This window comes from Orbicella faveolata, unplaced genomic scaffold, assembly GCF_042242905.1.
Source record: "Orbicella faveolata isolate gen_17 unplaced genomic scaffold, um_ofav_v1 contig_12, whole genome shotgun sequence".
NCBI classification, from domain to species: Eukaryota; Metazoa; Cnidaria; class Anthozoa; order Scleractinia; family Merulinidae; genus Orbicella; species Orbicella faveolata.
The window spans coordinates 16,137,198-16,159,467 of NW_028301539.1; the positions used below are offsets into that span (position 1 = coordinate 16,137,198).

Below are 22,270 nucleotides of genomic sequence, written 5' to 3' on the forward strand. Positions count from 1 at the left end.
CCATCAGAAAATCAACTCATGGGTTCCCTTTCCTTTCCTATATGAGTATGGGGCTCCGCTTGGCGGCCCTTCGGGCCGCCGGAGCTCCGCTATTACTAACGGTAGAATTGGAATTAAAGAGCAAAAAACGTCAACCAACGGGCTATTAAAGAAAAAATCTCAGCTGTATTTGAATGTGACTTTTCAGAGAAGGGAGAGTAGTATTGCGAATGAGATTTTACCTGGAAAACAAGAAGTCCTTTCCCGTAATCAAAAGCACATGAAACTGCAGGCCGTTTCTTGTGCTTGTGTTTACTCTTAGCAAGATTAAGCATTGGCCGACCTTTATTTTTGTACATATGAACTACAGAATGAACCTCATCCAAGTGGCAGAATACTCTCTACTGAAGACTGAGAAAAAGGATACACAGACTTAAAAGCGTACAAGCATTCTAAAAATAATAAAAGGGTACATGTATATGTTGTGGTACAGTTAGTATTTTGGTTTGTTCCGGTGTATGGTAATATATTATAATATATTATAATATATTATAATATATTATAATATATTATAATGTATATAAAGCAAAGGAAAATATCTGAATGTACCGATGGTAAAATTGAACCACAACATGAAGAAATACATATATATTCACCAACGGATTCTGCAGTAGAAGAACTTCAGGTAAGTTAAAATGCTATCTCACAGAATAAAAATGTCTTGAAATCGAATAAAAGCTGAAAGTACAAGGGTAGAAAAACGCCAAAGGCAAAACAATAAACCGTGAAGAAACAAGCGTGGCTCCAAATTAGGAATATCAAGATGGATTGATTAACAAACTTGAAAAATGTAGGCTACGTTTTTCAAGACGTGCTATCCACGACATAGCTCCAGACACCAAAGGATACAAGCATACAAGCAGATAGAGCAACTGACGTCCACACAGGCTTTGCAGTGATACATTGCATGCAGAATCCATTGATACGCACAAAGCAGTGTTCCTAGACTGTGTTTCCTTCAAACTCTGCTGAAGTAAAACAATCTCTTAGAAGTTGTGATTCCCTTGGCTAGCCTTCACTTTCACATGACTCTGCCTCACCACTGATCTTCACAAGTTCCCAGCAGGTAAAAATGAGATGGGCGCTGGTGGAGTGGACCCAGCAGGAACAAATGCCATCTTTTTATTTGGAGGTTCCATTGAGAGATTGGTTTTACTTATAGTGTTGAGCATGGCTTCAGCAGCTTTTCGCTTAGCTTCCTTTTTGGACCTTCCCTTGCCAGTACACAGTAAACTGCCCACTGTTACTGTGGTCTCGAATGTTCTTTGATGAGGGGGCCCCTCCCCATTGGTAACATCAAATTCAGGTTTCTGAAGGCCTTTCTTTGCCACTAACTCCTGAAGATGACCTATTGGGTTATTATGCGGAGCAAGCGCAGCAGTTGTAGTCCATTGCTGCAAAACAAAACCATGATAGCAATAATCAAAGATATGACATTTCAGTATAAGAGCAGGCATATACAATTTCACCTCCTTGTCATCTTTAATAATTTCAAGTTATATTTCAGTTCATGTTGTATCTGATGCCTTGCCTTTTAAATAGAGCTACTTCACTACTGTATGGCTGTTTCTTTTTTTCTGACCCAAACAAAAACTCAGTCAACTGATTTCTTACATGCATCTGCAAAACCCCTTTTATCTTAAGTAACCTTGTAACCAACAACTTCCTTTAAGGCTGACGTTCTATATTACATGGCTAAGTTACTTCAGAGGCCAATAACTAAAACAAGACGATCTTTATTTTCTCAGCATGTACATGTACATTTACCCAAACTGCCTGACGAAAAATGAAGCTTATGAACTTACAGAATTTGAAAAAGAATTGCATTTTTTGAGAACGAAAGGTATCAGTTGTGTTTACAGCAGTAAACCTAAATGAAGTTCAGGGGTTGAAAGTGAGTCCTAACTTACTTCATTTAAAAGGGATTCATACAGTACTGCAGTAACATTACTTGATCCAACTCCCTTAATACAACCAAACTTTTGTAACCTCTTATTGATCATATTAAGACAGTATATCCAAATTTATGGCCATTTTAATCTGTTAATATTGGACATCCCAGTATGCTTTTGCTATCTTTCTATGATTCAACCTTCCAAACAGTAATATTGTACCTTGCATCATACATTACACTAATAGTCTTGTAACTTCCCATAACAGACATGGGACTGCAATTGCAGCAATGTACAAGTTAAACACGCTACCTTTTTAACACACCCAGTAAGCTTTTCTTGCCTTTAACAGAACCTTAAAAGCTACCCTAAGTCTAAGTTGTCTTCTTTAAAGGCTGGTTTTCACTAGTGACGGAGTCGGAGTCATAGTCGAGACATAAGAGTGCTTATAATCTAGCGAAAATCGAAAATCAGAGTTGTAAGCGGAGTAAAAAGCTCAACAGAATCAGAGTCAGAAGAACCGGAACATTTCCATTTCTTCCAATTCCGTTTATGACTCCGTCCTTTATGATCCAGTGAAAACTACATTGTTGGAGTCAGAAGCAGAAACAGAAGAACCAACCAATCACAAGGCCTGGGAAACGAACATGGTGATTGGTTTATTCTTCTGCTTCTGCTTCCCACTCTGACAACCTAGTTTTCACTAAATCGTAAGCAACGGAGTCGTAGGTGGATGCGCTGTTCTGCATCCGACTCCGTCAGTTTGATTTTCACTAGATCGCATAACTCTACACATCTGATTACGACTCCTACTCTGACTACGACTCCGTCACCAGTGAAAACCAGCATTAACAAGTAAATCCCATGTTTCCATGGATCTGTTCAGTAATAGAAGACAGATGATGTCAAAATGCAGTAAGAACAAAAAATGGGAGGCAATAGCCAAGTGGGTCACTGCTGTTCTTGCCACATCTGGCATCTTCCGTCATCAATCTATTACTAAAACAGAAGCAGGGCAACATGGAATCTATTTGTTTTGTGTAATAAAGGAACAAAATGTCATCTATTATACGTTTACACTCCAACTGATCGTAGGTAAGAACCAATCAAAATGGCTCTTACTGTAACTATATCCTCACAATCATTTAATTCTTTAAAGCCACTAGCTTATCAGTTTTACTGATATTACAGTGTTCTAATATCTAAACTGGTTCTTTACACAGCAGCAGGAAAACCAGTGCAAAAATGGAATCACAAAATTATGCATACATGCAGCTGGACAGCAAAACATATAATAGTTGGCCATGCTGTCAGAGAAAAGTTTTAAGAATAGTATAAGACTTTTTGAAGATACTTTTAGACATGAACAGTATTAAACACCATTAATAATATTTTAATATTTCAACATTTACGACCTTTGAGATGTACAAGCATGTCATGAACATGTACTGTCTTGGTTTGATTTCCAATAATATCTTGTACATTGCATGTGTTTTGCAACCACTTACATTGACATAGTCGACATATAGCTGGGATTCCTTGAGCTTGTTCAAAGCCACTCTAGCTGCTTCATGTTTAGCCTTCTTTTTGCCATACCCTGAGCCCTCAGCTATGATATCGCCCACAGTACAGCGCATCATAAACAGCTTTTTATGGCTTGGGCCAGTATCAGAGAGGGTTTCAAAGGTACAGACAAGCCCCATCCGCATGGTAAGTTCCATCAACTCACTGATGGCTGTCTTGGCTGCCGGTTGGACAGCACTTGATGTAGGAGGTGGAAGTTGAGGTCCATAAGCCTCTGCTGGGGAAGAACCTTGTGGGACAAATGCTGGACCTGCAAGTATTGACCCTGACATATCAGCCCTAAAGAAAAAGAAAGATGTACATGTAACTAAAACATGGTACACATGTGGCCTTATGTTAAGAGTTATAAAAACACCTGATATCTTCAATCAAGTTAGCACACCACAATGCACCCCTGCCCTACCCACATTCAAACATAATTATTATGATATTTTATGAATTACAAAATTAATGTTGTAAATATAGCATCTTAATTTCTTCAATATACACTTTACCAAAATGATCACATGTCCATTTCTTTTCTCTCAATGTTAACTAGCTTTTTCTCTCTCATAAACTTGTACGTGAGACACCACTCAAAGCTAGTAACTTTGTTAAGATCTAATAAATCAAAGCAACAAGAACATCAATGTTGAGACAGGAGGTTATCTTGTTTATATTTGAAGGGTCTCATGCAAAAAGGGCATATATTGCTTTTTGGACCAATTTTCATTTTTTGCAGGATCAAGCTAATTTTTGGCAGACTGACTTGTTTTGACATGAAAAGGAGTGGCTGGGATGTAAAGGTTTGAAGCACCAGCAGTTGGGCTGCCAAATTTTGGGTGCTGAGAGGTAAGTACTTGGATGGTTGCCATGAAAACAAACCAAAGGGTGAGGCCCGTTGTGCTGCACAACACTGCTTGAAAATCAGTGGAGAAAAGGACTAAGCAAAACAGGAGGAAATTTAAAGGAGGTGAGAAAAAGAGAGGGTGGCGTGAATGGTAACATTTTTTTTAACGAAAGACAGTGGGAAAACTGAGCATACAACAAGAATGCAGAGATGATTGTACCAGGTGACAGGCCCCAAGAAAACCCTGTGAAAGAAAGGGACACAAGGTCAACCTGTGGCCTGGACACTGATCTACTAAACAGTTAATTATGCTAAATTATGAACTGTGGTTTGAATACAAAAGGTTGAGGAACCAGTGGACTGGTAGCCTGCAAACGCAAACGTATTTCTGGCTGTTGCTTGTCTCTGCCAAAAACATCTGCGAACCCCAGCGAGAGATTGATTTCAGAACTATGTCAGCTCTTATTAACCAATCACATTTCACCTTGTAATATCTGCCAACATTACAAGTGCCTGGAGCTCACGCAAAAGCTTCGAGAAAAAATGGTGGAAGATGTGTTCAAGAAGTCTTAAGAAGTTTTTGGGTTTGATAGCCTCAATAAGCAACAAACTTGCATGTAAAAAGCAACACCTGAATCATGTGGTGCCAGAATGAGCAAAGGAAGAATTAAAGATGATTTTGAGTCCGTACTGTGCAGTCTTGGCACCCTAATGTTTATAAACATAAAAAAATAGGCCTGCAAGGTGTGCATGTAGCTACTGCATGTTTTTAAAATGGTATGAAATATATCTTCACTGAATAACGGAATGGTAGGGGGGAGAGGGGCATCCTATAAGATGACTAGAATAACAAGCTTGGACATAAATGAATTGAACATTTGTACTCACGTTTTCACAAACAAACATGTAACAAATTGGCAGCTGAGGCTGCATGCAGCTTCGAAACTAATGCAAGGCGTTATTTTGATGACAGACTGTAAATAAAAGGTTTTCAGACTGTAAATAAACTTAGGTTTTAGTTCTTTGGCGAGACTAAAGTAAGGGAGCAGAAAACAGAACGGTTATTTAACTTTGTTGACAATAATGATAATAAACGGGAATACATCTCTTCTAAGTACTTCCTCTATGGTGCATAGTCTATTGGCGAATGTCTCATTGAACTGGAATTTAGCAGTTGATGGGGAAATCTTCGCAGACCTAGTGATAGTGAACTCATCTATTCCTTTGTGATATAATTTTTTCTGGCAGATTTGACACCTTCTATCTTCACAGGGCTTTTGTTCTGGTATGCCTGGTGCAAATTTGTTCTATTGTCTGGTGAAAAACAGACAGCTCTAACAACTGTCTTCTCATCTGTTTGTATGTGACAGTCAAAGATGTTTGAAGAGGGCTTTACTTTGCTTAAAAGGTGGATGTATCCCTCCAGAGTGTCTGAAAACAGAGAAAACAGGAATTAACATCTATGCTTATTTTTTTTTTGTTAAACAGAAAACTGCATTATTATTTATTTTTTAAACATTTGACATCACACTCAGTCTCGCCATGTCACATTCACTGTTTGATGTGATGTGAATTCGCTGTAATATCATACTAATTTTGGTGTGTTTTTGTTGTTGTTTGAGTTATTAGAGGGGTGTAGTCATTGCACAATGGTAATAACTGTAGAGGCACAAAAGTACACATAGGCAATTGTTTTGTTGTTGTTTTGTTATTGATCGTACTATCTTGCGGCCATTCTCAGTAAGCCCAGTAACACGGACCCGTTCGTCAAAAAAGCTGCACGCCAAAACTTGTTTTTCGTTTTGTCTGAGATACAGCACAATTTCTTTCTGACGACAAGGTATGAGTTGAACTTGTGTTGGCATGTGCGTCTGGCATGCATTGTCATAGAAACATAGCAAAAACAAGTTCCCCAGTGTGTGAGTCTTATGACAAAGGTGAGGAAAGGAAACACAAATATCAGCAACAATGGAAATAAAGTTTGCCACTTAATTAGTATTTCAAATGCAGTCAGATAAGAAATCTCTGTTTGAAGTTCAAGTAGGCGTTTGTTGTGAAATTAAAGAAAAGTAAGTGACCAGCACTCTTCTCTCCGACCATAATAAAGCGTTGGTCAGATACATGATCATATCAAAGAGAAAATTACTTCAAGTTCTTTATTGCATGGAAATGTAAAATAAGTGTTAATTGTTGTTGTCACATTTTTTTTTCATGTTATTCTTACCTGATTCTGAGGTGTTATCCTCTTTTTGTTTACTAAAAAAGAAAATAATAATAATTGTTTATACTATATCATGTACAATTAAAATATATTTTTATAACACAGAGTATAATGGACTCGCCACATTTAGGCAATCAGAGTGCAGAATTTCTTAGTGGCTCATTTAAAATATCCCAAGAAGTCATCACTGACAGAAAACCAAACTTGGCTGAAGTTATCAAATAGGCAAGGGGAGTTCAACACCATGGTCACATGGTATGACATTATCAATGAAAACTTGAATGATGAAAACATGGAGAGACTATTCAAGTTTGGCTCCCCGAAGGGAATTCATTGAGCCTGAAAAGGCAAGTTTGGCTCCCTGAAGGGAATTCATTATGCCTGAAAAGGCAAGTTTGGTTCCCCGAAGGGAATTCATCGTTTCCTGAAGTAAATAGCTAGTTGCAAAGATGAAATGGTGCGATTCTGAGAACGGGTCATTGGTTGCCACGTGCGGTACATGTAGTATTTCTAGCTGTTGAGCTGCAGGAATCACTTGACGGCCATGTTCATGAACAAAAGCTTGGCAACTGCTCGGGGATATTTTTGAAGTCCAAATTTTGTTTGGACCTTCAAAACACCTGAAAAAAAACTTTACGAGAGAACACTGGACATAACAATTGAATGCTATGCCTAATAATAGGCAGAAAATAACAAGAAAACATGGCAAACCTTACCTGTTGTCAGGGTAGTTACAGCTCCATGAAGAGAAAGGCCAACGTTGCCACAATGTCGTTCACTGTCAATATTTTCACGGAAAGAGATTGCACTTTTACAGAAACTGGTCGGAAAATCCACTGGTTACTCTACTTTTTATTTGTTTTCGAAAAAAGATGCACTACCGCATTCCAAGTCATAAAAGCTCTAAATAAGCAGGCTCTTTTTGCAAAACCTGTCCATCGACATCCGATATTTATCAAATTGACTACTTGTCATACCACGCGTGCGCGAAGGAAGTCGAACAAGACGTGAAGCAATCCGGAAAGTGGACACTCGGACAGTCAAAAGCGATAGCATTGTAGCTACTCGTGCATGCGCAGTAGCTACAAAAACCTCACTTGGTAGAATGGAAATCTATGTTAACCATTACGAACCACATACCTTATCTTTGAGGCCTTTCAAATTCTTTTTCTGACTGCTTCATGGATTTTTACAGCTGCAAAGTTGTTTCATCAAGTGATATGAGAAAGAATGAAATGCAAAGCTTTGCGTTGCTTCCCATCCATAATGGCAGTTGACATGAAACTTTAGATTTACTTCATGTAAGAGTTGCGAAATGTGCACGTTTTGTGACATCATGCATGAAACAAAACAAAAACCTAGTAAATAAACTCTCAAGAGTGCGCATTATGGACTGGAAATCATCTTTAACCTTAACCTAAACACCTAAAGCATGGTCAAGCTGATGCAAGAAATTTTACTTGCAGAAATTCTAATGAACAACGAGGCCTGATGTCACAATCTATAAAATGCAACTAAGCAACACATTCATGGACTGAGTAGTTCAAATTTTGTCCCTCCAGAGCTAATATCAAAAAGTCCATATCTTGCAATAGAAATGAGGCTACACATTAGTACTGGCCAGTACAAGCACATGGAAATCAGAGAGTTGACAGAATAAGCAAAGCGACATGCAGATAAAAGCAGAAATCATGCAGACCCATGACCTCCAAAAAATTTGCAAAGAGTGTGTTCACATGACGTCATCAAATTCTCAAATCCAAGACTAAAGAGCCACTAAAGGTTTTATCCTCATCAGACATAAGATGTACTAAATTTACATCTCTTTACAGCTTTCCAGCTCAATAATGTCCTTCGTTTAGAAACCAGTGCATTTTGAATTTCGGAGTTATGGTGGTGCGTGACATAAAGCTAACATCCTGTTTGTCAAAAAATATACACTTTTCTCGTGATTTTTAGCCATTTTAGGAGTTAAAGTATTAGGAAAAGTGATTGTGTGAATGATTTTTGGTTCAGTTCAGATAATCAGTCAACTAGATAGCCAAAGTAAGTTCTAGATGTTTAAACTAGTCCTCCAATAGGGCGGCTTCATATTAGGCTCTATAATTTTGCATAGAACATTTGAATTGACGAATATCTCAACTTTGGGACAACGCATACACCTTAAACTTGGAGAACTGTCTTCTTTAATAAAATAACTATTATCTTGCTTGGTTGGGTTCACAGATGTTATTTTCGGCACAGATAAGTGACAGCCAGAAATAGGTCTGCGTGCGCAGTCTAGTGGACTGGTACCTGTAGTGAATTTAAGGACTGACAGACTGAGCAGTAGGTTGTTTGGATAGTCACTATGGAAATCAACGCTAAACTGATGAGCCAAATGGGAGAGCTCCAAGCAGCTGGGAATAAAGACCCAGTTATCATTTTTTATCAATGACATTTTTACAAAATATTTTACTATGATTATCAGTTGAGTAAGGCGGGACGAAAGTTTGGTCACCAAGTTTTAACGTAAAAATCGTGTTGTTGTCACAAGCAACTGGCTCTGTATCCATTGGCAACTTGTCCGGCTTTGACGTCAATTAGCAGCAAAGCGCGCGAAATTGTAGGCGATGCGACAGGCGACCAACGGCTGTTGATATTGTTACCAACGGAAACGAGGTAAGTTGCCCGTGACAACAACACCATTTTTACGTTAAAACTTGGTGACCAAACTTTCGTCCCACCTTACTCAACTGATAATCGTAGTATTATACTGTGTAACTTATTTTGATTTTTATATTGTAATTTGTCTACTACTAAGTCTGAGTAAAGTTACATGTATATTTTATCATCAGTATCTTTGCAAAATGAAATAGACTTATTCAGCCATACACTGTACTTTCTGGTTTTCCTATCTCTTCCCAATAGCCACACTACCTTCCTTTAAGTGTGAACGCAATCAAAACCATGGTGATTTCTTCAACCACATACTGTCCTTACTTGTGAGACACGCCGAAGATCTTGCTTTCATATTTTTCTCCGATCATTAATACTGTAGATTGAAACAAGATTAAATGTAAAGATACAACTGCTATGTTTCTTACCTTGATCGTGCTGGAAAAATACGTTATTCTGGATGTTTGTGTCCAGGTGAGGGAGACAGCTGTACGCAACACAACACTGAGAGGATTATTCAAAATGGCGGCAGTGCCGCATGACCGTGTATGACTGGACCCAACTTCGTCCCCAGGTTTTCTCGGTTGTGGTCTTAGAGAACAGATAATGCCCATTAATGGGCTCGTGCCAAGGACAAATATCCGTACACATTTTCGTGCCAAGTTCATTATCCTTCAAATATTTTTCGAACAGGCACAGCTTTGAAAATTGGGAAATGTCACTCGGTTATTCCCCAGATTTAGCTGGGGCTTATTCAGTCACATGACGCGTTTAGACCAATCGCGCGTGAGCGAAAACACTTGATAGATTATAACAGGTGATGATCATGTGAATCAGCAGTGACTCGGCAGCGGAAAGAAGGCTGATGATACTTTAACTTAATTATGGTTCCTCGTGACAAAATAAACTGCTGCTGTGAGCCTGAATTCTGTTTCCATGTTTGGAAACAATAACTATTGTTTTTGGCCTTTTATGAAACTAGGATGAGGTAAAAGCTTGATACCGCAGAATTTGCGAGCTCCTCAGCAGCCTTTCTCTTCGATCCCTCGAGGTTGCATTCAAAACAAAATTAATTAAATTTCTCCGCCACGTCTGCGCGTTTTTGGTGTGATTCTGGTGTGACTGGGAAAGAAGAGGATTAGAACCGGAGGGAAGGATTACTGGCTCTGCCAGATCACAGACTGCAAAAAGACAAATTCAAGTTAAGTGGGAGCACCATAATTAACAAAACAGAAGTACCAGGTACTGTCGCTGTAGACTGATTCTGTCACTGTAACTGATAATGAATCAAAACTTAAAACAAAAACAAAAAAGGCCGAGTCAGTCATTGTTTATTTGCTCGTTCAAAATTTATAACCGGAGGATATTTCTACATACCCCTCGCATTTATATAATTATTAAATTCGCCGGCAATAATGAGTAGTGGTGTTACCCAAGCTTTCGGTTAAAGGAGATGATGATTTAATTTTTCTGAAATAAATCGAATGTCTAGGTTTCTTTTTAAATTGATTTTGGCAAGTAATCGCATCTCGTATTTCCCATGTAATTTTTATATGGAATGCTTTGATAGTATGCAAGCACGTTAGTCTTGTCAACGTGTGTAAATGATCTTCCCGATTCCGCCGGACTTTACTCAGTTGATGGCTGATGGTGTGGAAGGGGGTGGAGAGACCGGACTGAGGAGAAACTCCCCGGATCACGAACCATGCAATCGAAGATTCTCATTTGAAAAATTATAGTGAAACGATTGCAGAGAGAAAAAAAAAAGATGGAAATCCATTTTAGAAATTCTAAGCTTATTAAGGGTCCCGTTTCAGGAGAGTCGTGTCCATTGGAAGTGCTTCAAAAATAATCAAATTTAACAGCTGCATGTATCAAGGGGGATTATAAATTCTAAGCAGGTTTCATGCCAAAATCCTGCGAAGAACAAGACGCTATTTCGCCAGAGGGAAAAAAAAGCCCCTTCCAGGCGTCCAGTTACTTGGGGCGCAGCGCGAAAAACGGCGAACTGAACGCCTGGAAGAGCTAAGAGGCTCGACGAAAAATGAACAAAACAAGAAGAAGAAGATATATGGGTTATTGACCAAGTGTGAGGTCAAGATTGCTGGATATTGGCCAAGTTCATTTCTTGCGTGTTTATGAACCGAGACGGAGTCCATAAACTCGCAAAAAAAAAAAAAAAGAGCGAGGCCAATATCAAGCCATCTTGACGGAACAAGCTTAGTCAATAAAGGATTTATTACATGGCTTTCGGGGAAATTTTTCTTGCGGGACGCAGTGGGCAGTCCCGAGCGGGTAAGATAGCTCTCGGGTAGCCAATCACAGCGCAGGATTTGATTCATCTTGCCCGTTCACGGAGCTAGCCATATACTAATATTTTGTATAGCCGCCAGTGGACCTGGGGGGAGGGTACTCCTTTCTATGGCCTATGTAGGTATGTGCGACCCCAAAGGGTATCAGTTTTAGCAGGAGTCCAAATGGGCTCCGGGTTTTAGCCATTTTGATCTTTAATATTTTTTGCACTCTAGTCTTGAATTGGGCATATATTTTTTTTGAAGAAGAAGCTACTTTTTTCATCCTGTTTTTCATCATTATCGCTAACATCGAACCAAGAAACTAAGTATGAGGCTAGGCTTTGGTAGATTGTGCTCGAAAAAAAAGCTTATTATGCTTTTAGCAGTGCTCATATTTTTTAGAAATTATGCCAAAATTATGCTACTTTCTGAAAATTATGCTCTCTGTCACCGAAGTTATGCTACTTGGATTTTAAGGAAAATAAAGATCGCCAGTAGCTTAACTCTATCAATTTTGACTTTAATGAACATTCAGACAGTCCACCTTCCAGTCTTACAGTCTTCAGCATGGCAAATACGCATGTGCGCACCTCGAAAAGCCAAATGATATCCAAATCAACCATTTCTGGGTTCTGAATCCGGGTCAGAAAGTTACTTGTATATACTTGTTTTAGACGCCATCCAGGCAAAGCCCTCAGTTTAGTATAAAGACAACTATGCATGTTGTTAATCTCTCTGTTATCGGTTATTGTACTGAAGCATTACACAAGCCTGTAAATAGTCCACGAGAGCATGCTCTTGTGAATCATTGAATCAGTGGATGTACTCGAGGACGACGCCATCTTTGATCTAAGGCCTGAGGGGCCGAGCCGCCGAGCCATAAGCGTGGTGGCCTGAGGAGAGTCTCAGCCTCTCAGATATGTACGGGGTGACCTAGCTAGAGTCTTCCAGACCTCGATATTTTCCAATAACAATACAGAAGTAAAGTACAAACTGAATTATTCTACAACTATGATGGGTTTTTTTTTTGTTTTCAAGGCATAAAAGCTCGGATTATGCTAGCAGTGCTAAACTGAAATAAAAGCTTTAAATTATGCTCGTTTTTCTAAATTATGCTAAAGATTATGCTAGCACAATCTACCAAAGCCTATATGAGGCAGGTCTGAAACAGGGTATTGATTTAGGGTCAGGTCATAAATAGGGTATTGAAAATCGAAGATTTTGGTCATAAATAGGGTAAGGTTTTTGAGAAGCGGGTCGCACACCCCCACCAAAGTTTTCTCGGAGTACTTACTCCCCCGCCCCCCGGGCAGTGGAAGAAATGGTTTTCACAAAGATGATCACACTAGACTTCGGGAATAAGTTTAAAGCTTCGGGAATTTCGACTTCCTTTACCAGGGTTGAGCAATGTTCTGAACGGCTTTCACGAATAAAAAGAACCAAGCCCTAAGTAGTATTTGTAACTCTTGTCGAGCTTTGTCGAAAAACAATGCAAGTATGATTGCAATGTTTTTATGCTTAGTTATCTTTCATCACTTTGAATTCCGACAACGCCTGTAGACTGTCATTTCTTGAGTACAGTTTATTTGGCTGTTCGCTACGGGAAGACGCAAGGGCGAACAGTTCAAACTGAAGATGGACAAGAAATTAGAATATAAATTTTGCCTAAATAAAGTGATCTAATCAATACATTCAGAGTGCCTAAAAAGTCGCGCCGTCGGTCAAAACAAGTAGGACATGGTGTTAAATTATGAAATAACAATCAGTGTCAAGACCTCGGAGCTTTGTTTGTTCCTGTACAAATACCTTCCAGAAATCTGACAGGTTTTTGTCAAGCACCAACCAATATTCAAAAGTTTTACGATCCAAAGTCAATATTTGGGCTGAGACATTCAATGTGAATAGGTTTAGTTAGCGTCCTGTGCGACCAAGCTCGAATAGCCAGGGTTTCGAGCGGGATTAGCACTTTTGGAGATCAAAGCAATTTACAACTGTCCAGTGACACACAAATGACGACAAGCAGAGAACATACCAACTGTTCAGATCGTAAATGCAAGCGATATCCTCTTGGCGTTATTTCGTTGCCACAGATCTCTTTCCATGCTGTGACGTTTGTATCCGCTAAGAACGAGTTTAAGCGTCATTTAGTAATGGTCATTAAAAAGACCAGCTGAAAGCTTGCGTTACATTGAAGGCGGGATTCTAGGCCTGCCCTAGAGACCCTCAACGTGGAATCTCGGTTCATATTGCGGGAGCACAGAATCACCGTCTTAAGAATAGACAGAGAAACTTCCGGTGGTGCACGCCTAGCGCATTCAAGGGATTTGAGGTGATATCAAGACGCCACATTACACAAATACTGTGTTTATACTACAAGGACAACTACTGCCGGTCGCTGAAGTTGAATTGGATCGATCAGGGCAATTGGCGGAGTCAACGAACGCAACGAACTCAAAATGGTCGTTCGCAAGTCGGAAGGTTACACTCTGTTGTTCCTCGAGATTTTCATAATTATCCTGAACACTTTGGCTATAATAGTTATTCAACGCTTCAAAAAGAAATACAACCCAGACATTCTGATACTTACTCTAGCCGTTGCAGATCTCATAAAGGCGTTTATTCCTTTGAACATGTCTTTGGTGGCTTACCTTGGCGGTATAGCTATGACTGAAGGCTCCCCTAAGTGTATTATATTCGGCTGGACGGCTTTCACTGTAAACAGCTCGATCATGCTTGTTATGACGATAATGGCAATCGACAGATATGTGGCGATATGCTGGCCTTTTGAGTACAAGCATAACCTCACGAAGAAACGACTAATTTACGCTATCATTGCAGTGTTTGTATTCAGTGGGGTCCATTCCATCTTACCCTTAGTAGGAGTCGGCAGAATGAGGTCGTATTATAACGGAAGCTTTTGCCATTTTGACTTTGATTCCACGGTTCCTGCGTCTCTGGGTTACAGCGTTTTTGTTCTGGTTCTGGGGATATCTATGCTTGTGGTTGTGATATTTTGTTACACTCGCGCCATGTTAAGCATCAAAGGGCTTATTCGTCGCCAGCGTCGAATGTCCGCATCTTCACGCGACGTTGATGGCGCTGATCGGAAAAGACAATCCATGAACCATATGTTTGCTCGTCTTATGATTGTTATGATGATTGCATTTTGTATTTCGTGGCTTCTCTTCCTGGTAAGTTAATTTACCGTTGTGGTTAAAACCTTCCTAAGTAATTCACTTGGTCAATATGTTTTTTCACTTAAACAACCTCAATATTTTGATAATTTTTTTCTTCGGCTGTCGCGTTATTTCTACAGTAAAATGCTGGTAGATATGTGAATTACGTAGTCCATGCGTCTGTCCTCGAAAAAGTAACTAACTAGTCCAATGATCCCTGTTTTCGTTCTATTCCTGCTGTTTCATTTTCAACAAGGTATCTTGTACTTAGTGATCATGAATAACTTGCTGACTTAGCCATTTTAGGATTATACCCGTCTCTATCCTTCGAAGTTTCTTCAGCGTTATTCGACAAACAGGAAAATGTGAATCATAGTTCTCTGTGCTTTGCAGTTTTGTATGCCTAAAATCCGAAAGTTTAAGCTATTGCAGATGCAGCCGCTTATTTAATACTACTGATTGTTTTGAATTAATTCCTGGATTAAGAAGTACATGAAGCTGTCTTCTGTTTCGCGCTCGCCGAATTTTTTTCCCGTACTCTCCGGGGGTCTGTTCGCAGGCTAGAAGCTGTAGCTTGCGGCGAACGACACCAGTCCTTTCATCGCATATCGCCTACCGGTCACCTTAAAAACTTTTAAATACGTGCAGTGGTCAGTTCTATTCATGCAAACGCATAAATTGTCTCCGTTGGTTTCCTAACTCATGAATTTATCTGTATTTTATCGTTTGAGGTAACTCTAAGCTATCTTTGAGGGGAAAGTTTTGAACCCTTTCTTTTCATGTTTTTCATGTTTTTGATGTACACGTACTTCAGTCTGAAAACTGTTTTCATGCGTGAATAGATGATCTGTGGCGCACAGCACGTTACAGCTGAACAGCTGAAAATGACGCTTTGCATATTGATATTTATTTCCTCGTCTGGACTGATCGTCAATTTATCTCGCTATCAAGACGATTAAAACAACCGATTATTTGACAGTTTAAAAATTATCATAAATCTTTTGATGAATATTTTGTGTAAAACGTTCATTTCGTGGGAAACGACTAGGGTTTATTTGTCTCACGTTTGCCAAACAAACATTTATTGTCTTCCATTCTTAATCAAGCATTTCTTATTGGTTCGTACTGTATTGCCTTAATACATCCACTGGCTTTGATTGAACAAGTCGGTATTTTTAGAAATTGGCTAATCGATCCAGCACGAAAAAAATTGGACTTTGTTCAGAGGGTTGCGTGAAGCTTTCAACACACGATAGCGAACATCTGTGAAATGCTTTCGTTATTTTTAAACAAAACAATTAGGCTTCCGTGTTGTGCTAAGAGATGCACAGTTTCTTCCCCCCCCCCCCGGTTCAAATTAATATCTTGCACGTTGAGAACAAAGATATGCAATTAATGGTTTTGTGGTGACGGACCACAAAGGAAGGGTGTGAAAGAAATATCGAGTCTCGGTTGTTCTAGTACAAGGTTTTTACTTTGGTCGTTACCTTGTTAAAACAATAAGCTGTTTAAGAGAACGAACTTTGCTCATGTATGAAAAGAAACGAGGCGGCATTTGCATTGAATCTGGAACATCGAAAGACAAAAACTGACACTAGCTTGGAGACTAAAATTTGTTCTTGCATTAATTATCTTTGTTGAGTCTCTTCGCTATATATGTTGATGGAAAAGTACCACCCCCAACCCCTAACTGAAGTTACTAGCCTTAATTTCTATTAAATTGTTGTTTCCTTGCTTGATTCGATTCAAAAAGTGAAATCTAAAGGCAATCAGTGAACTACCCAACAAGATAAAATCTGCCCTTTAACGGTCACGGTTTAACCAGCTCCATAATCTTGGTATAAACAGCCAAGGTATGAACAGAAACCGTCTTAGTCTTTCTGCAGGGCAACAGTTCTCTTTTTCTTCCACAGATCAGGATTTTGTTTCAGACTTATGCCCGGCTAGTAACAGGCAAGCAATATCAGCTTGCCCAGTAAAGCTCTGATCTAGACAATTCATGTTTGTTGTTACATAAAGCATGGCAAATAAGTGACATACTTTGGTTGACCTTATTTACCGCACTCAATTCAAAAATTAGGAAAAGGAAGATAAATAATTGCAAACCCGCTGATAAAAAAAGAAAAAAAATGCAAAGATGAAAAGCCGGCCGAACAGGAAAATTTAAGTGGCAGTAATAAGCTCGCTGCGATCGGTAGTGTAGCTCGCTGCGATCCGCATGCCGTGTGGAATATACCAATCCTTTCGTTGTTTTGGTGAAATTCACATAAACCGCAAAATAATCCACAATAAGTTATTTTTTTAAGGTCAAGTAAAATCACGTTAGCCCAAACAAACGCAAGGTTACAATGGTGGAAAACATCTGATTGGCCTTAAGGGGTCTGTTACACTCTTCTGCGCGTGTGCGGCGATTTGTTGTTCGGACTAGCTGGTCCAATTTTCAAAGTTAGAAATTTTATCTCATCGATCATGTGGGAACTGCAAAAGTTGTAGTTATGGTATTCAAGAAACCATTTGCTATTGGTGGAGGGTTTTCAAGGCATATTTGGTATTTTTGTTGAGGATCATAGGGACATTTTTCGTCTCCACAGAAAAGTATACGAAGCCGCGCCGCTTGTCACATGTAAAGGTTTAAAGGCGGGGCATGAAGTTCCCAAAGAGAAGTGATTATCATAAAGCCTCACGAGGAAATCACAATTATTTCGTATGATGTCTGGTACTGAGTTGTTCAGTTGCTTAAAATCCCTCCAAAGGGGCTTCTTGTGTCAATCAAACTCGTACTTCCGCGTTCTCGTGATACAGGCCCTCATTGTCGTGACATCAGGCCTTTTCACGCTCAGACCTAACACAGTAGAGCACACAGAACGCTAGAAACAAATACCACAAAAACTTGGACAGAGGAAGTAATTAACCTTACTCTATCTCGTATCCCACGACTATGAGAAACAGAAAGAAAGACAAAAGCCTTTCTAACTAAGAAATAGGTTTAGAAAAGAAAAGGAAAGAAATGGGTTTAGTCGGCCTTAGTTAGATAATAGTTGTAAACATGAAATTATGATTATCTTATCTTGGTGTAAAGTAGTCTTTTTGGAGCCTAAAATGTACTCACATATAATATAGCGGAATCTTTGTTTACAATATTTGCTTCATTACTATTAAAGCGATTCAGTCTCTGATCAAGCTACAAAAATTCTAGTCCTGAATATTGAAAGAGCATAGCACAATTAACTGTCCCATGCAATCTGAACCCGATGAATTGAATAATTTCTGAGCGACGCGGGTTTAAGAATTTGAAATTTCAAAAAGAATGTACGAGCCCATAAGCGGTTTTGCCACCCAGAAATTTTGCCGTTTTTGAAAGCAAATTTCTCCTTAGCCTGTTCCAGGCTCTCAGTGGTTGGGGGACAAGCGAAGAAAAGAGGGCGAGCGAGAGAAAAAACGAGGGAGACTTGGGCGTTCCTTGCCTTAGTCCTCCCTCGTTTTTTCTCTCGCTCGCCCTCTTGTTTTCGCTCGTCCCCAACCACTGAGAGCCTGGAACAGGCTAATTTCTCCGTGAATTTTACACCCAAAAAGCCACAAATCTCACCAATTATCAAGTTTCACAAGTTCTTGATCTCTGGATGTTTGGAGTGAACTCATATCCAGCGTGATGCCTTCTCTGCACAAAGTCGAATGTTAACGAGGAAAAAGGTAAACAATAACCTAAGCGAGATCGCTCTATTTTTCACGCACTTGCCAAGGTTCTATTTACACTTGTTGGAAAAATATTAAACATAATTTGTTTTTTTTTCCAGATCGTTGTTCTTCAACACGTGAGCGGCTGGTTCGTAATCCCAGCTGCGGCACATTTCTGGTCCATGCGACTAGCTGTTATTAACTCTCTGTTAAACCCAATAATTGGTGCAGCAATGTGCAAGCCATACAGAAAGGGTTACATGTTCATCCTTTGTAAATGTCTTCACTGCTGTGGATTATGCTCCTCTTACAAAGCCGAAAGTAAGTTAATTTGTCTGTTTCTTGACCAGAAAACAATAGACGGTACCGCGAATTGATCATCTTGTTCGGAATCTTATTAGATTTTGTTTCACTTTGTACCTACCACACCCAAATACAATAGGCGAATCAGCAGCCGTCATCTACGTTCTGATTTTCTGCGATATCAAGTCACTGACCTGAAATGGTACGATATCATAGTCACTTGGACGAATTTGGGTACGGTAAATACCTAATCCTACCTTTATTTCTGGTCCACTTCGGCGGCATATCAGGCGCGTTTGGTCGAGCCATAGGTATTTTGGCTCGACTGCGATTGGCTAAAATGCGAACCATGGCTCGACCAAACGATACGCCGATAAATAAAACTTCTCAGTTCTAGAAAGATTGCATGCCCAACAGAACCGTATCAGGGAACTTTAAAATGCTTAAAGATATTATAGAGAGTTGCAGTTGAGCTTTCCTTGACCGAAGTTCATGGCGTTCATTCCAAAGGAGAGAATGTCATCTGTCTTTTAGAGTTTGGAGACAAAGATCCTGCCAGATTACTGAATGTTCTCCTTCTTTTAACGCAGTTTGTATACGCCATGTATGTTTTGTTTCATCCTCTGTATTGTGTTTTATTTTATTGTTGCTGATGTTGTTGTTGTTGTTGTTGTTGTTGTGTGGGTGTTTTTTCTTCTTCTTTTCAGTGAAGTATGGAATTTGTTTTTGAAGAGATAATTTGGATATTTACTAATTCTACGTTGGTATGTTTGACGTTCAGATCCCTGGACACGTTCCCGGAAGTTGTCCACAGGTTCACGAAACAGCTATGAACGAGATCAAAACGAACCGAACAAAACTGATACTATGAGAAGCAAGATCAGGAACAATCCATCATTCAACAGTTATCAAGATTCTGGCATTGTTCCCGATAGCAATGACTGTACTGGAAGCCTGAGATATCATCAGGATGGGGTATTTAACGATGCTTTTGACCTTGACGGAGGTAGTACAAGTGGAGGTGGGAGATGTCAAACACGGCCAAGGCTCTCTAGAAAGCGTATCTCTTTTAAAGATGAATTTGACGCGCAAAACATAGCAGAAATGTCCCTTAGTGAGGAAAACGCCGCGGAACCATTGACGAGAACGCCTGACGATACAACTGTTCCAGACCAGCATCCCATTCCATTCCTACCCAACATTACGAAAGGTGATCTTCTAACGACTCAAGATGTGAATAATGATACTGAAAATACTTCGAGTGGAAACCAGTTTACTTCTGTGCAGGCCCCACCTGAGGGCAAGGACAACAGAATGACTGCAGTCAGTTCAAATGGAAATCAGGGAAGAAAGTACGGTATTTCAGGTAACCATGCATGACATCCTTCGCCAAACGGTGCAGGAAACGTGAGACACGCCCCACGCGATTACACAACTTGAAACAACCGACTTGGATACCTAAACATTTGCTTTCTTTGTTCAGTGAATAATAAGTGAGACATGAAAACCTGTCAATATAATGAATATACAATAGACTCTGCACAATACCAAACTGCGCATGTTTCTTTTTTCTTAGGTATTGATCAGTCTTCGCTTGAGCGGTCTTCAGCTGGGAGACCAACAGGAAATAGCGACTCCCTTCTCACATCAAGCAGCAAAGCCCCTCTGAGAGAAGGCCATAGAACGGAAGAGAAAATAACCCATAGAGAGAAAGCACCGTTAGAAAATACCGTCAGTCAGCTGATGGTAAAAGACGAACGAGCAACAGCAAGCTATTTACCAAAAGGTATAATTGGCGATAATAGTGAAAAAGAGAAACCTTTGAGGGAACTAAGTGAATTGCATTTGATCTCACCAAGAGAATCATCTTTTGAATCAGTTCAGATTACTCATTTTCCTGTTGGTACAAATTCTGTCATAAAGACAACCACGGTGAAATCGCCAGTATTGAAGAACAGTCAGCCTTGTGGTTTTTCACCATTTTCTTTGAGGAGTGGTTCGTTCACTGAAAGAACTCGGGAAATGTTACTAGAAAATCAAAAAGCGCGATCTCGGTCTTTCGCAAATGACCGTTTGGTAAATGAATCCGACAATACAAGGCAGGAAAGACATGATTCACTTGAACGGCAGCCCTTAATTCGTCCAGTAACCACACAACGCTCGCATGCAGTGGAAGGTTTGCTTGACACCCCGAGGTACAAATCTGGCGAAGTCCTGCCATCAAATTTCTCGCCAAACCTTGGCAGAGCCAAGAGCTTTGAATCCATGCTCAACAATACTCGCTTTAAATCGGACAGCACAGGGTATGGGGGTCCTGACTTGCCGTCGTTTCAAAGACATTCATCTGCTCTCAAGGGGGGACAGTTAAACGCAACGAGTAACTGGTATTCTTCAGAGCCTGATCTAACTCGCACTTTGCAGGAGACAGTTTTTCTGACTTCACCATGCAGATCACCGCACTGCAACTCCGGACCACACAGTGAGCCCTTTAAAGGTAAGAAACTTCAAGAAAAACATATCCAGGCGAGCCAGTTGTAAGCGGACCCTCTTAACACCGCTCAGTATCGGCTTACTCGATGTTACATTGTCTTACCCACGGTAGAGTCTGTGTCCAGCTCTGGTAGGAATCCATCAGAAGGGCTTCAAGTCCTAAAAGAAACATGCATTTTATGATGTTCATAAATGCCGAAAATTGCCAGTTATGAACTGGGTATAACGGCCCATAGAGAGCTATTTACTAGAAGGAAAATCAGTTAACTTGGTAACGTTCCGCTTACTTGGTCACCTTTGAATAGACAACAGCTTAAAACAACAGTCCATCGACAAATCAATTTGCTATTTAGCGGTTAACTTCGAAGAATTTGTTTTGTGTTATTCCACTTCCTTTTTCATTTCAGAAAATGTGCATAACAGTTACCAAAGAAGAGCCTCTAGTAACCAGGTGACGTCGCGGTCACCAATCAAGATTTGCAGACAATTGAGCGTGCTGAGTCAGAAAGAACTAGAACGAGAAGTTTTCTGCTAAAATTAAATATTAAACATTGGGAGAGAAGAAAAAAAATAGCTTTTTTCCCATGAACTTTAATGCCGAGATGATATTTTAATAGGAGTGTAACCAAAAGAAAGAGATGAAAAAATAGTATGATTATTTGTCAGAATAATTGTAATTTTAATTTTGCTGATTATAGCAGGAAGAGAACATATGCCCCAAACGACAGATATTTAACATGGAAGGTAATTTAGTGATGAATTTCTTTGCATAATGAAAAGAAGATCAATAAAAATAAGTTTGCTTTCGAATGCTTAGAACCCTAATTCTGTTTAGACCGGGTCTTTTCGGTGTTCTCGAACTGGGAAGGTTGGGGAGGGGAAGCCTTTTTAGCCCTCCCCTGGGACTTGATTTTGAGACTGTGAGAATGACATTTGGAGGATATAAAAGGTACTGCAAGAAATTTAACTATAGTGTTCAATATGAATGCACAAATGCAAACTTTGAGAAACTTGCCTGTGAAAATATGGTTTCTATGGGAACATCAAGCTAGATGTCCTAGAAGAAATTGTTCCCAGATGGACTTTAGGAAAAGTCACCAAATTTGGAG

At 39.6% G+C, this 22,270-nt stretch overlaps 2 protein-coding genes across 6 annotated transcripts; one reads left to right on the forward strand and one right to left on the reverse strand.

The window, feature by feature from the left end:
* Positions 1-306: 306 nt before the first annotated feature.
* LOC110045283 (RISC-loading complex subunit tarbp2-like) lies at positions 307-9,928 on the reverse strand. 4 transcript variants are annotated; one of them, XM_089282545.1, is made up of 5 exons: positions 9,652-9,927; positions 7,706-7,760; positions 4,010-4,115; positions 3,440-3,794; positions 307-1,433 (listed from the first exon to the last, which is right to left on the reverse strand). In XM_089282545.1, exons 4-5 carry the CDS (start codon positions 3,785-3,787, stop codon positions 1,089-1,091), a joined length of 693 nt encoding a protein of 230 aa, XP_089138671.1. In that variant the 5' UTR covers positions 3,788-3,794; positions 4,010-4,115; positions 7,706-7,760; positions 9,652-9,927; the 3' UTR covers positions 307-1,088. The 4 variants fall into 4 exon arrangements, with proteins under 4 accessions (XP_089138671.1, XP_089138672.1, XP_020606539.1 ...); XM_089282546.1 differs by lacking the exon at positions 4,010-4,115 and having other exon boundaries at positions 9,652-9,928; XM_020750880.2 differs by lacking the exon at positions 7,706-7,760.
* A 3,244-nt stretch (positions 9,929-13,172) lies between these two features.
* On the forward strand, positions 13,173-21,971 carry LOC110045274 (uncharacterized). Of its 2 annotated transcripts, none has more exons than XM_020750870.2 (5): positions 13,173-14,708; positions 18,488-18,689; positions 19,453-19,881; positions 20,248-21,165; positions 21,569-21,971. In XM_020750870.2, exons 1-5 carry the CDS (start codon positions 13,974-13,976, stop codon positions 21,694-21,696), a joined length of 2,412 nt encoding a protein of 803 aa, XP_020606529.2. In that variant the 5' UTR covers positions 13,173-13,973; the 3' UTR covers positions 21,697-21,971. The 2 variants fall into 2 exon arrangements, with proteins under 2 accessions (XP_020606529.2, XP_020606528.2); XM_020750869.2 differs by having other exon boundaries at positions 13,178-14,708; positions 19,453-20,037.
* Positions 21,972-22,270: the final 299 nt, after the last annotated feature.

Coding starts and splice junctions, on each gene's coding strand:
- LOC110045274 (XM_020750869.2), top strand. CDS start 13,974: ATGGTCGTTCGCAAGTCGGAAGGTTACACTCTGTTGTTCCTCGAGATT. Junction 18,690..19,452: donor CTCCTCTTACAAAGCCGAAA/GTAAGTTAATTT, acceptor TTTGACGTTCAG/ATCCCTGGACACGTTCCCGG. Junction 21,166..21,568: donor ACACAGTGAGCCCTTTAAAG/GTAAGAAACTTC, acceptor TTTTCATTTCAG/AAAATGTGCATAACAGTTAC.
- LOC110045283 (XM_089282546.1), bottom strand. CDS start 3,787: ATGTCAGGGTCAATACTTGCAGGTCCAGCATTTGTCCCACAAGGTTCT. Junction 1,434..3,439: donor TATATGTCGACTATGTCAAT/GTAAGTGGTTGC, acceptor TTTGTTTTGCAG/CAATGGACTACAACTGCTGC.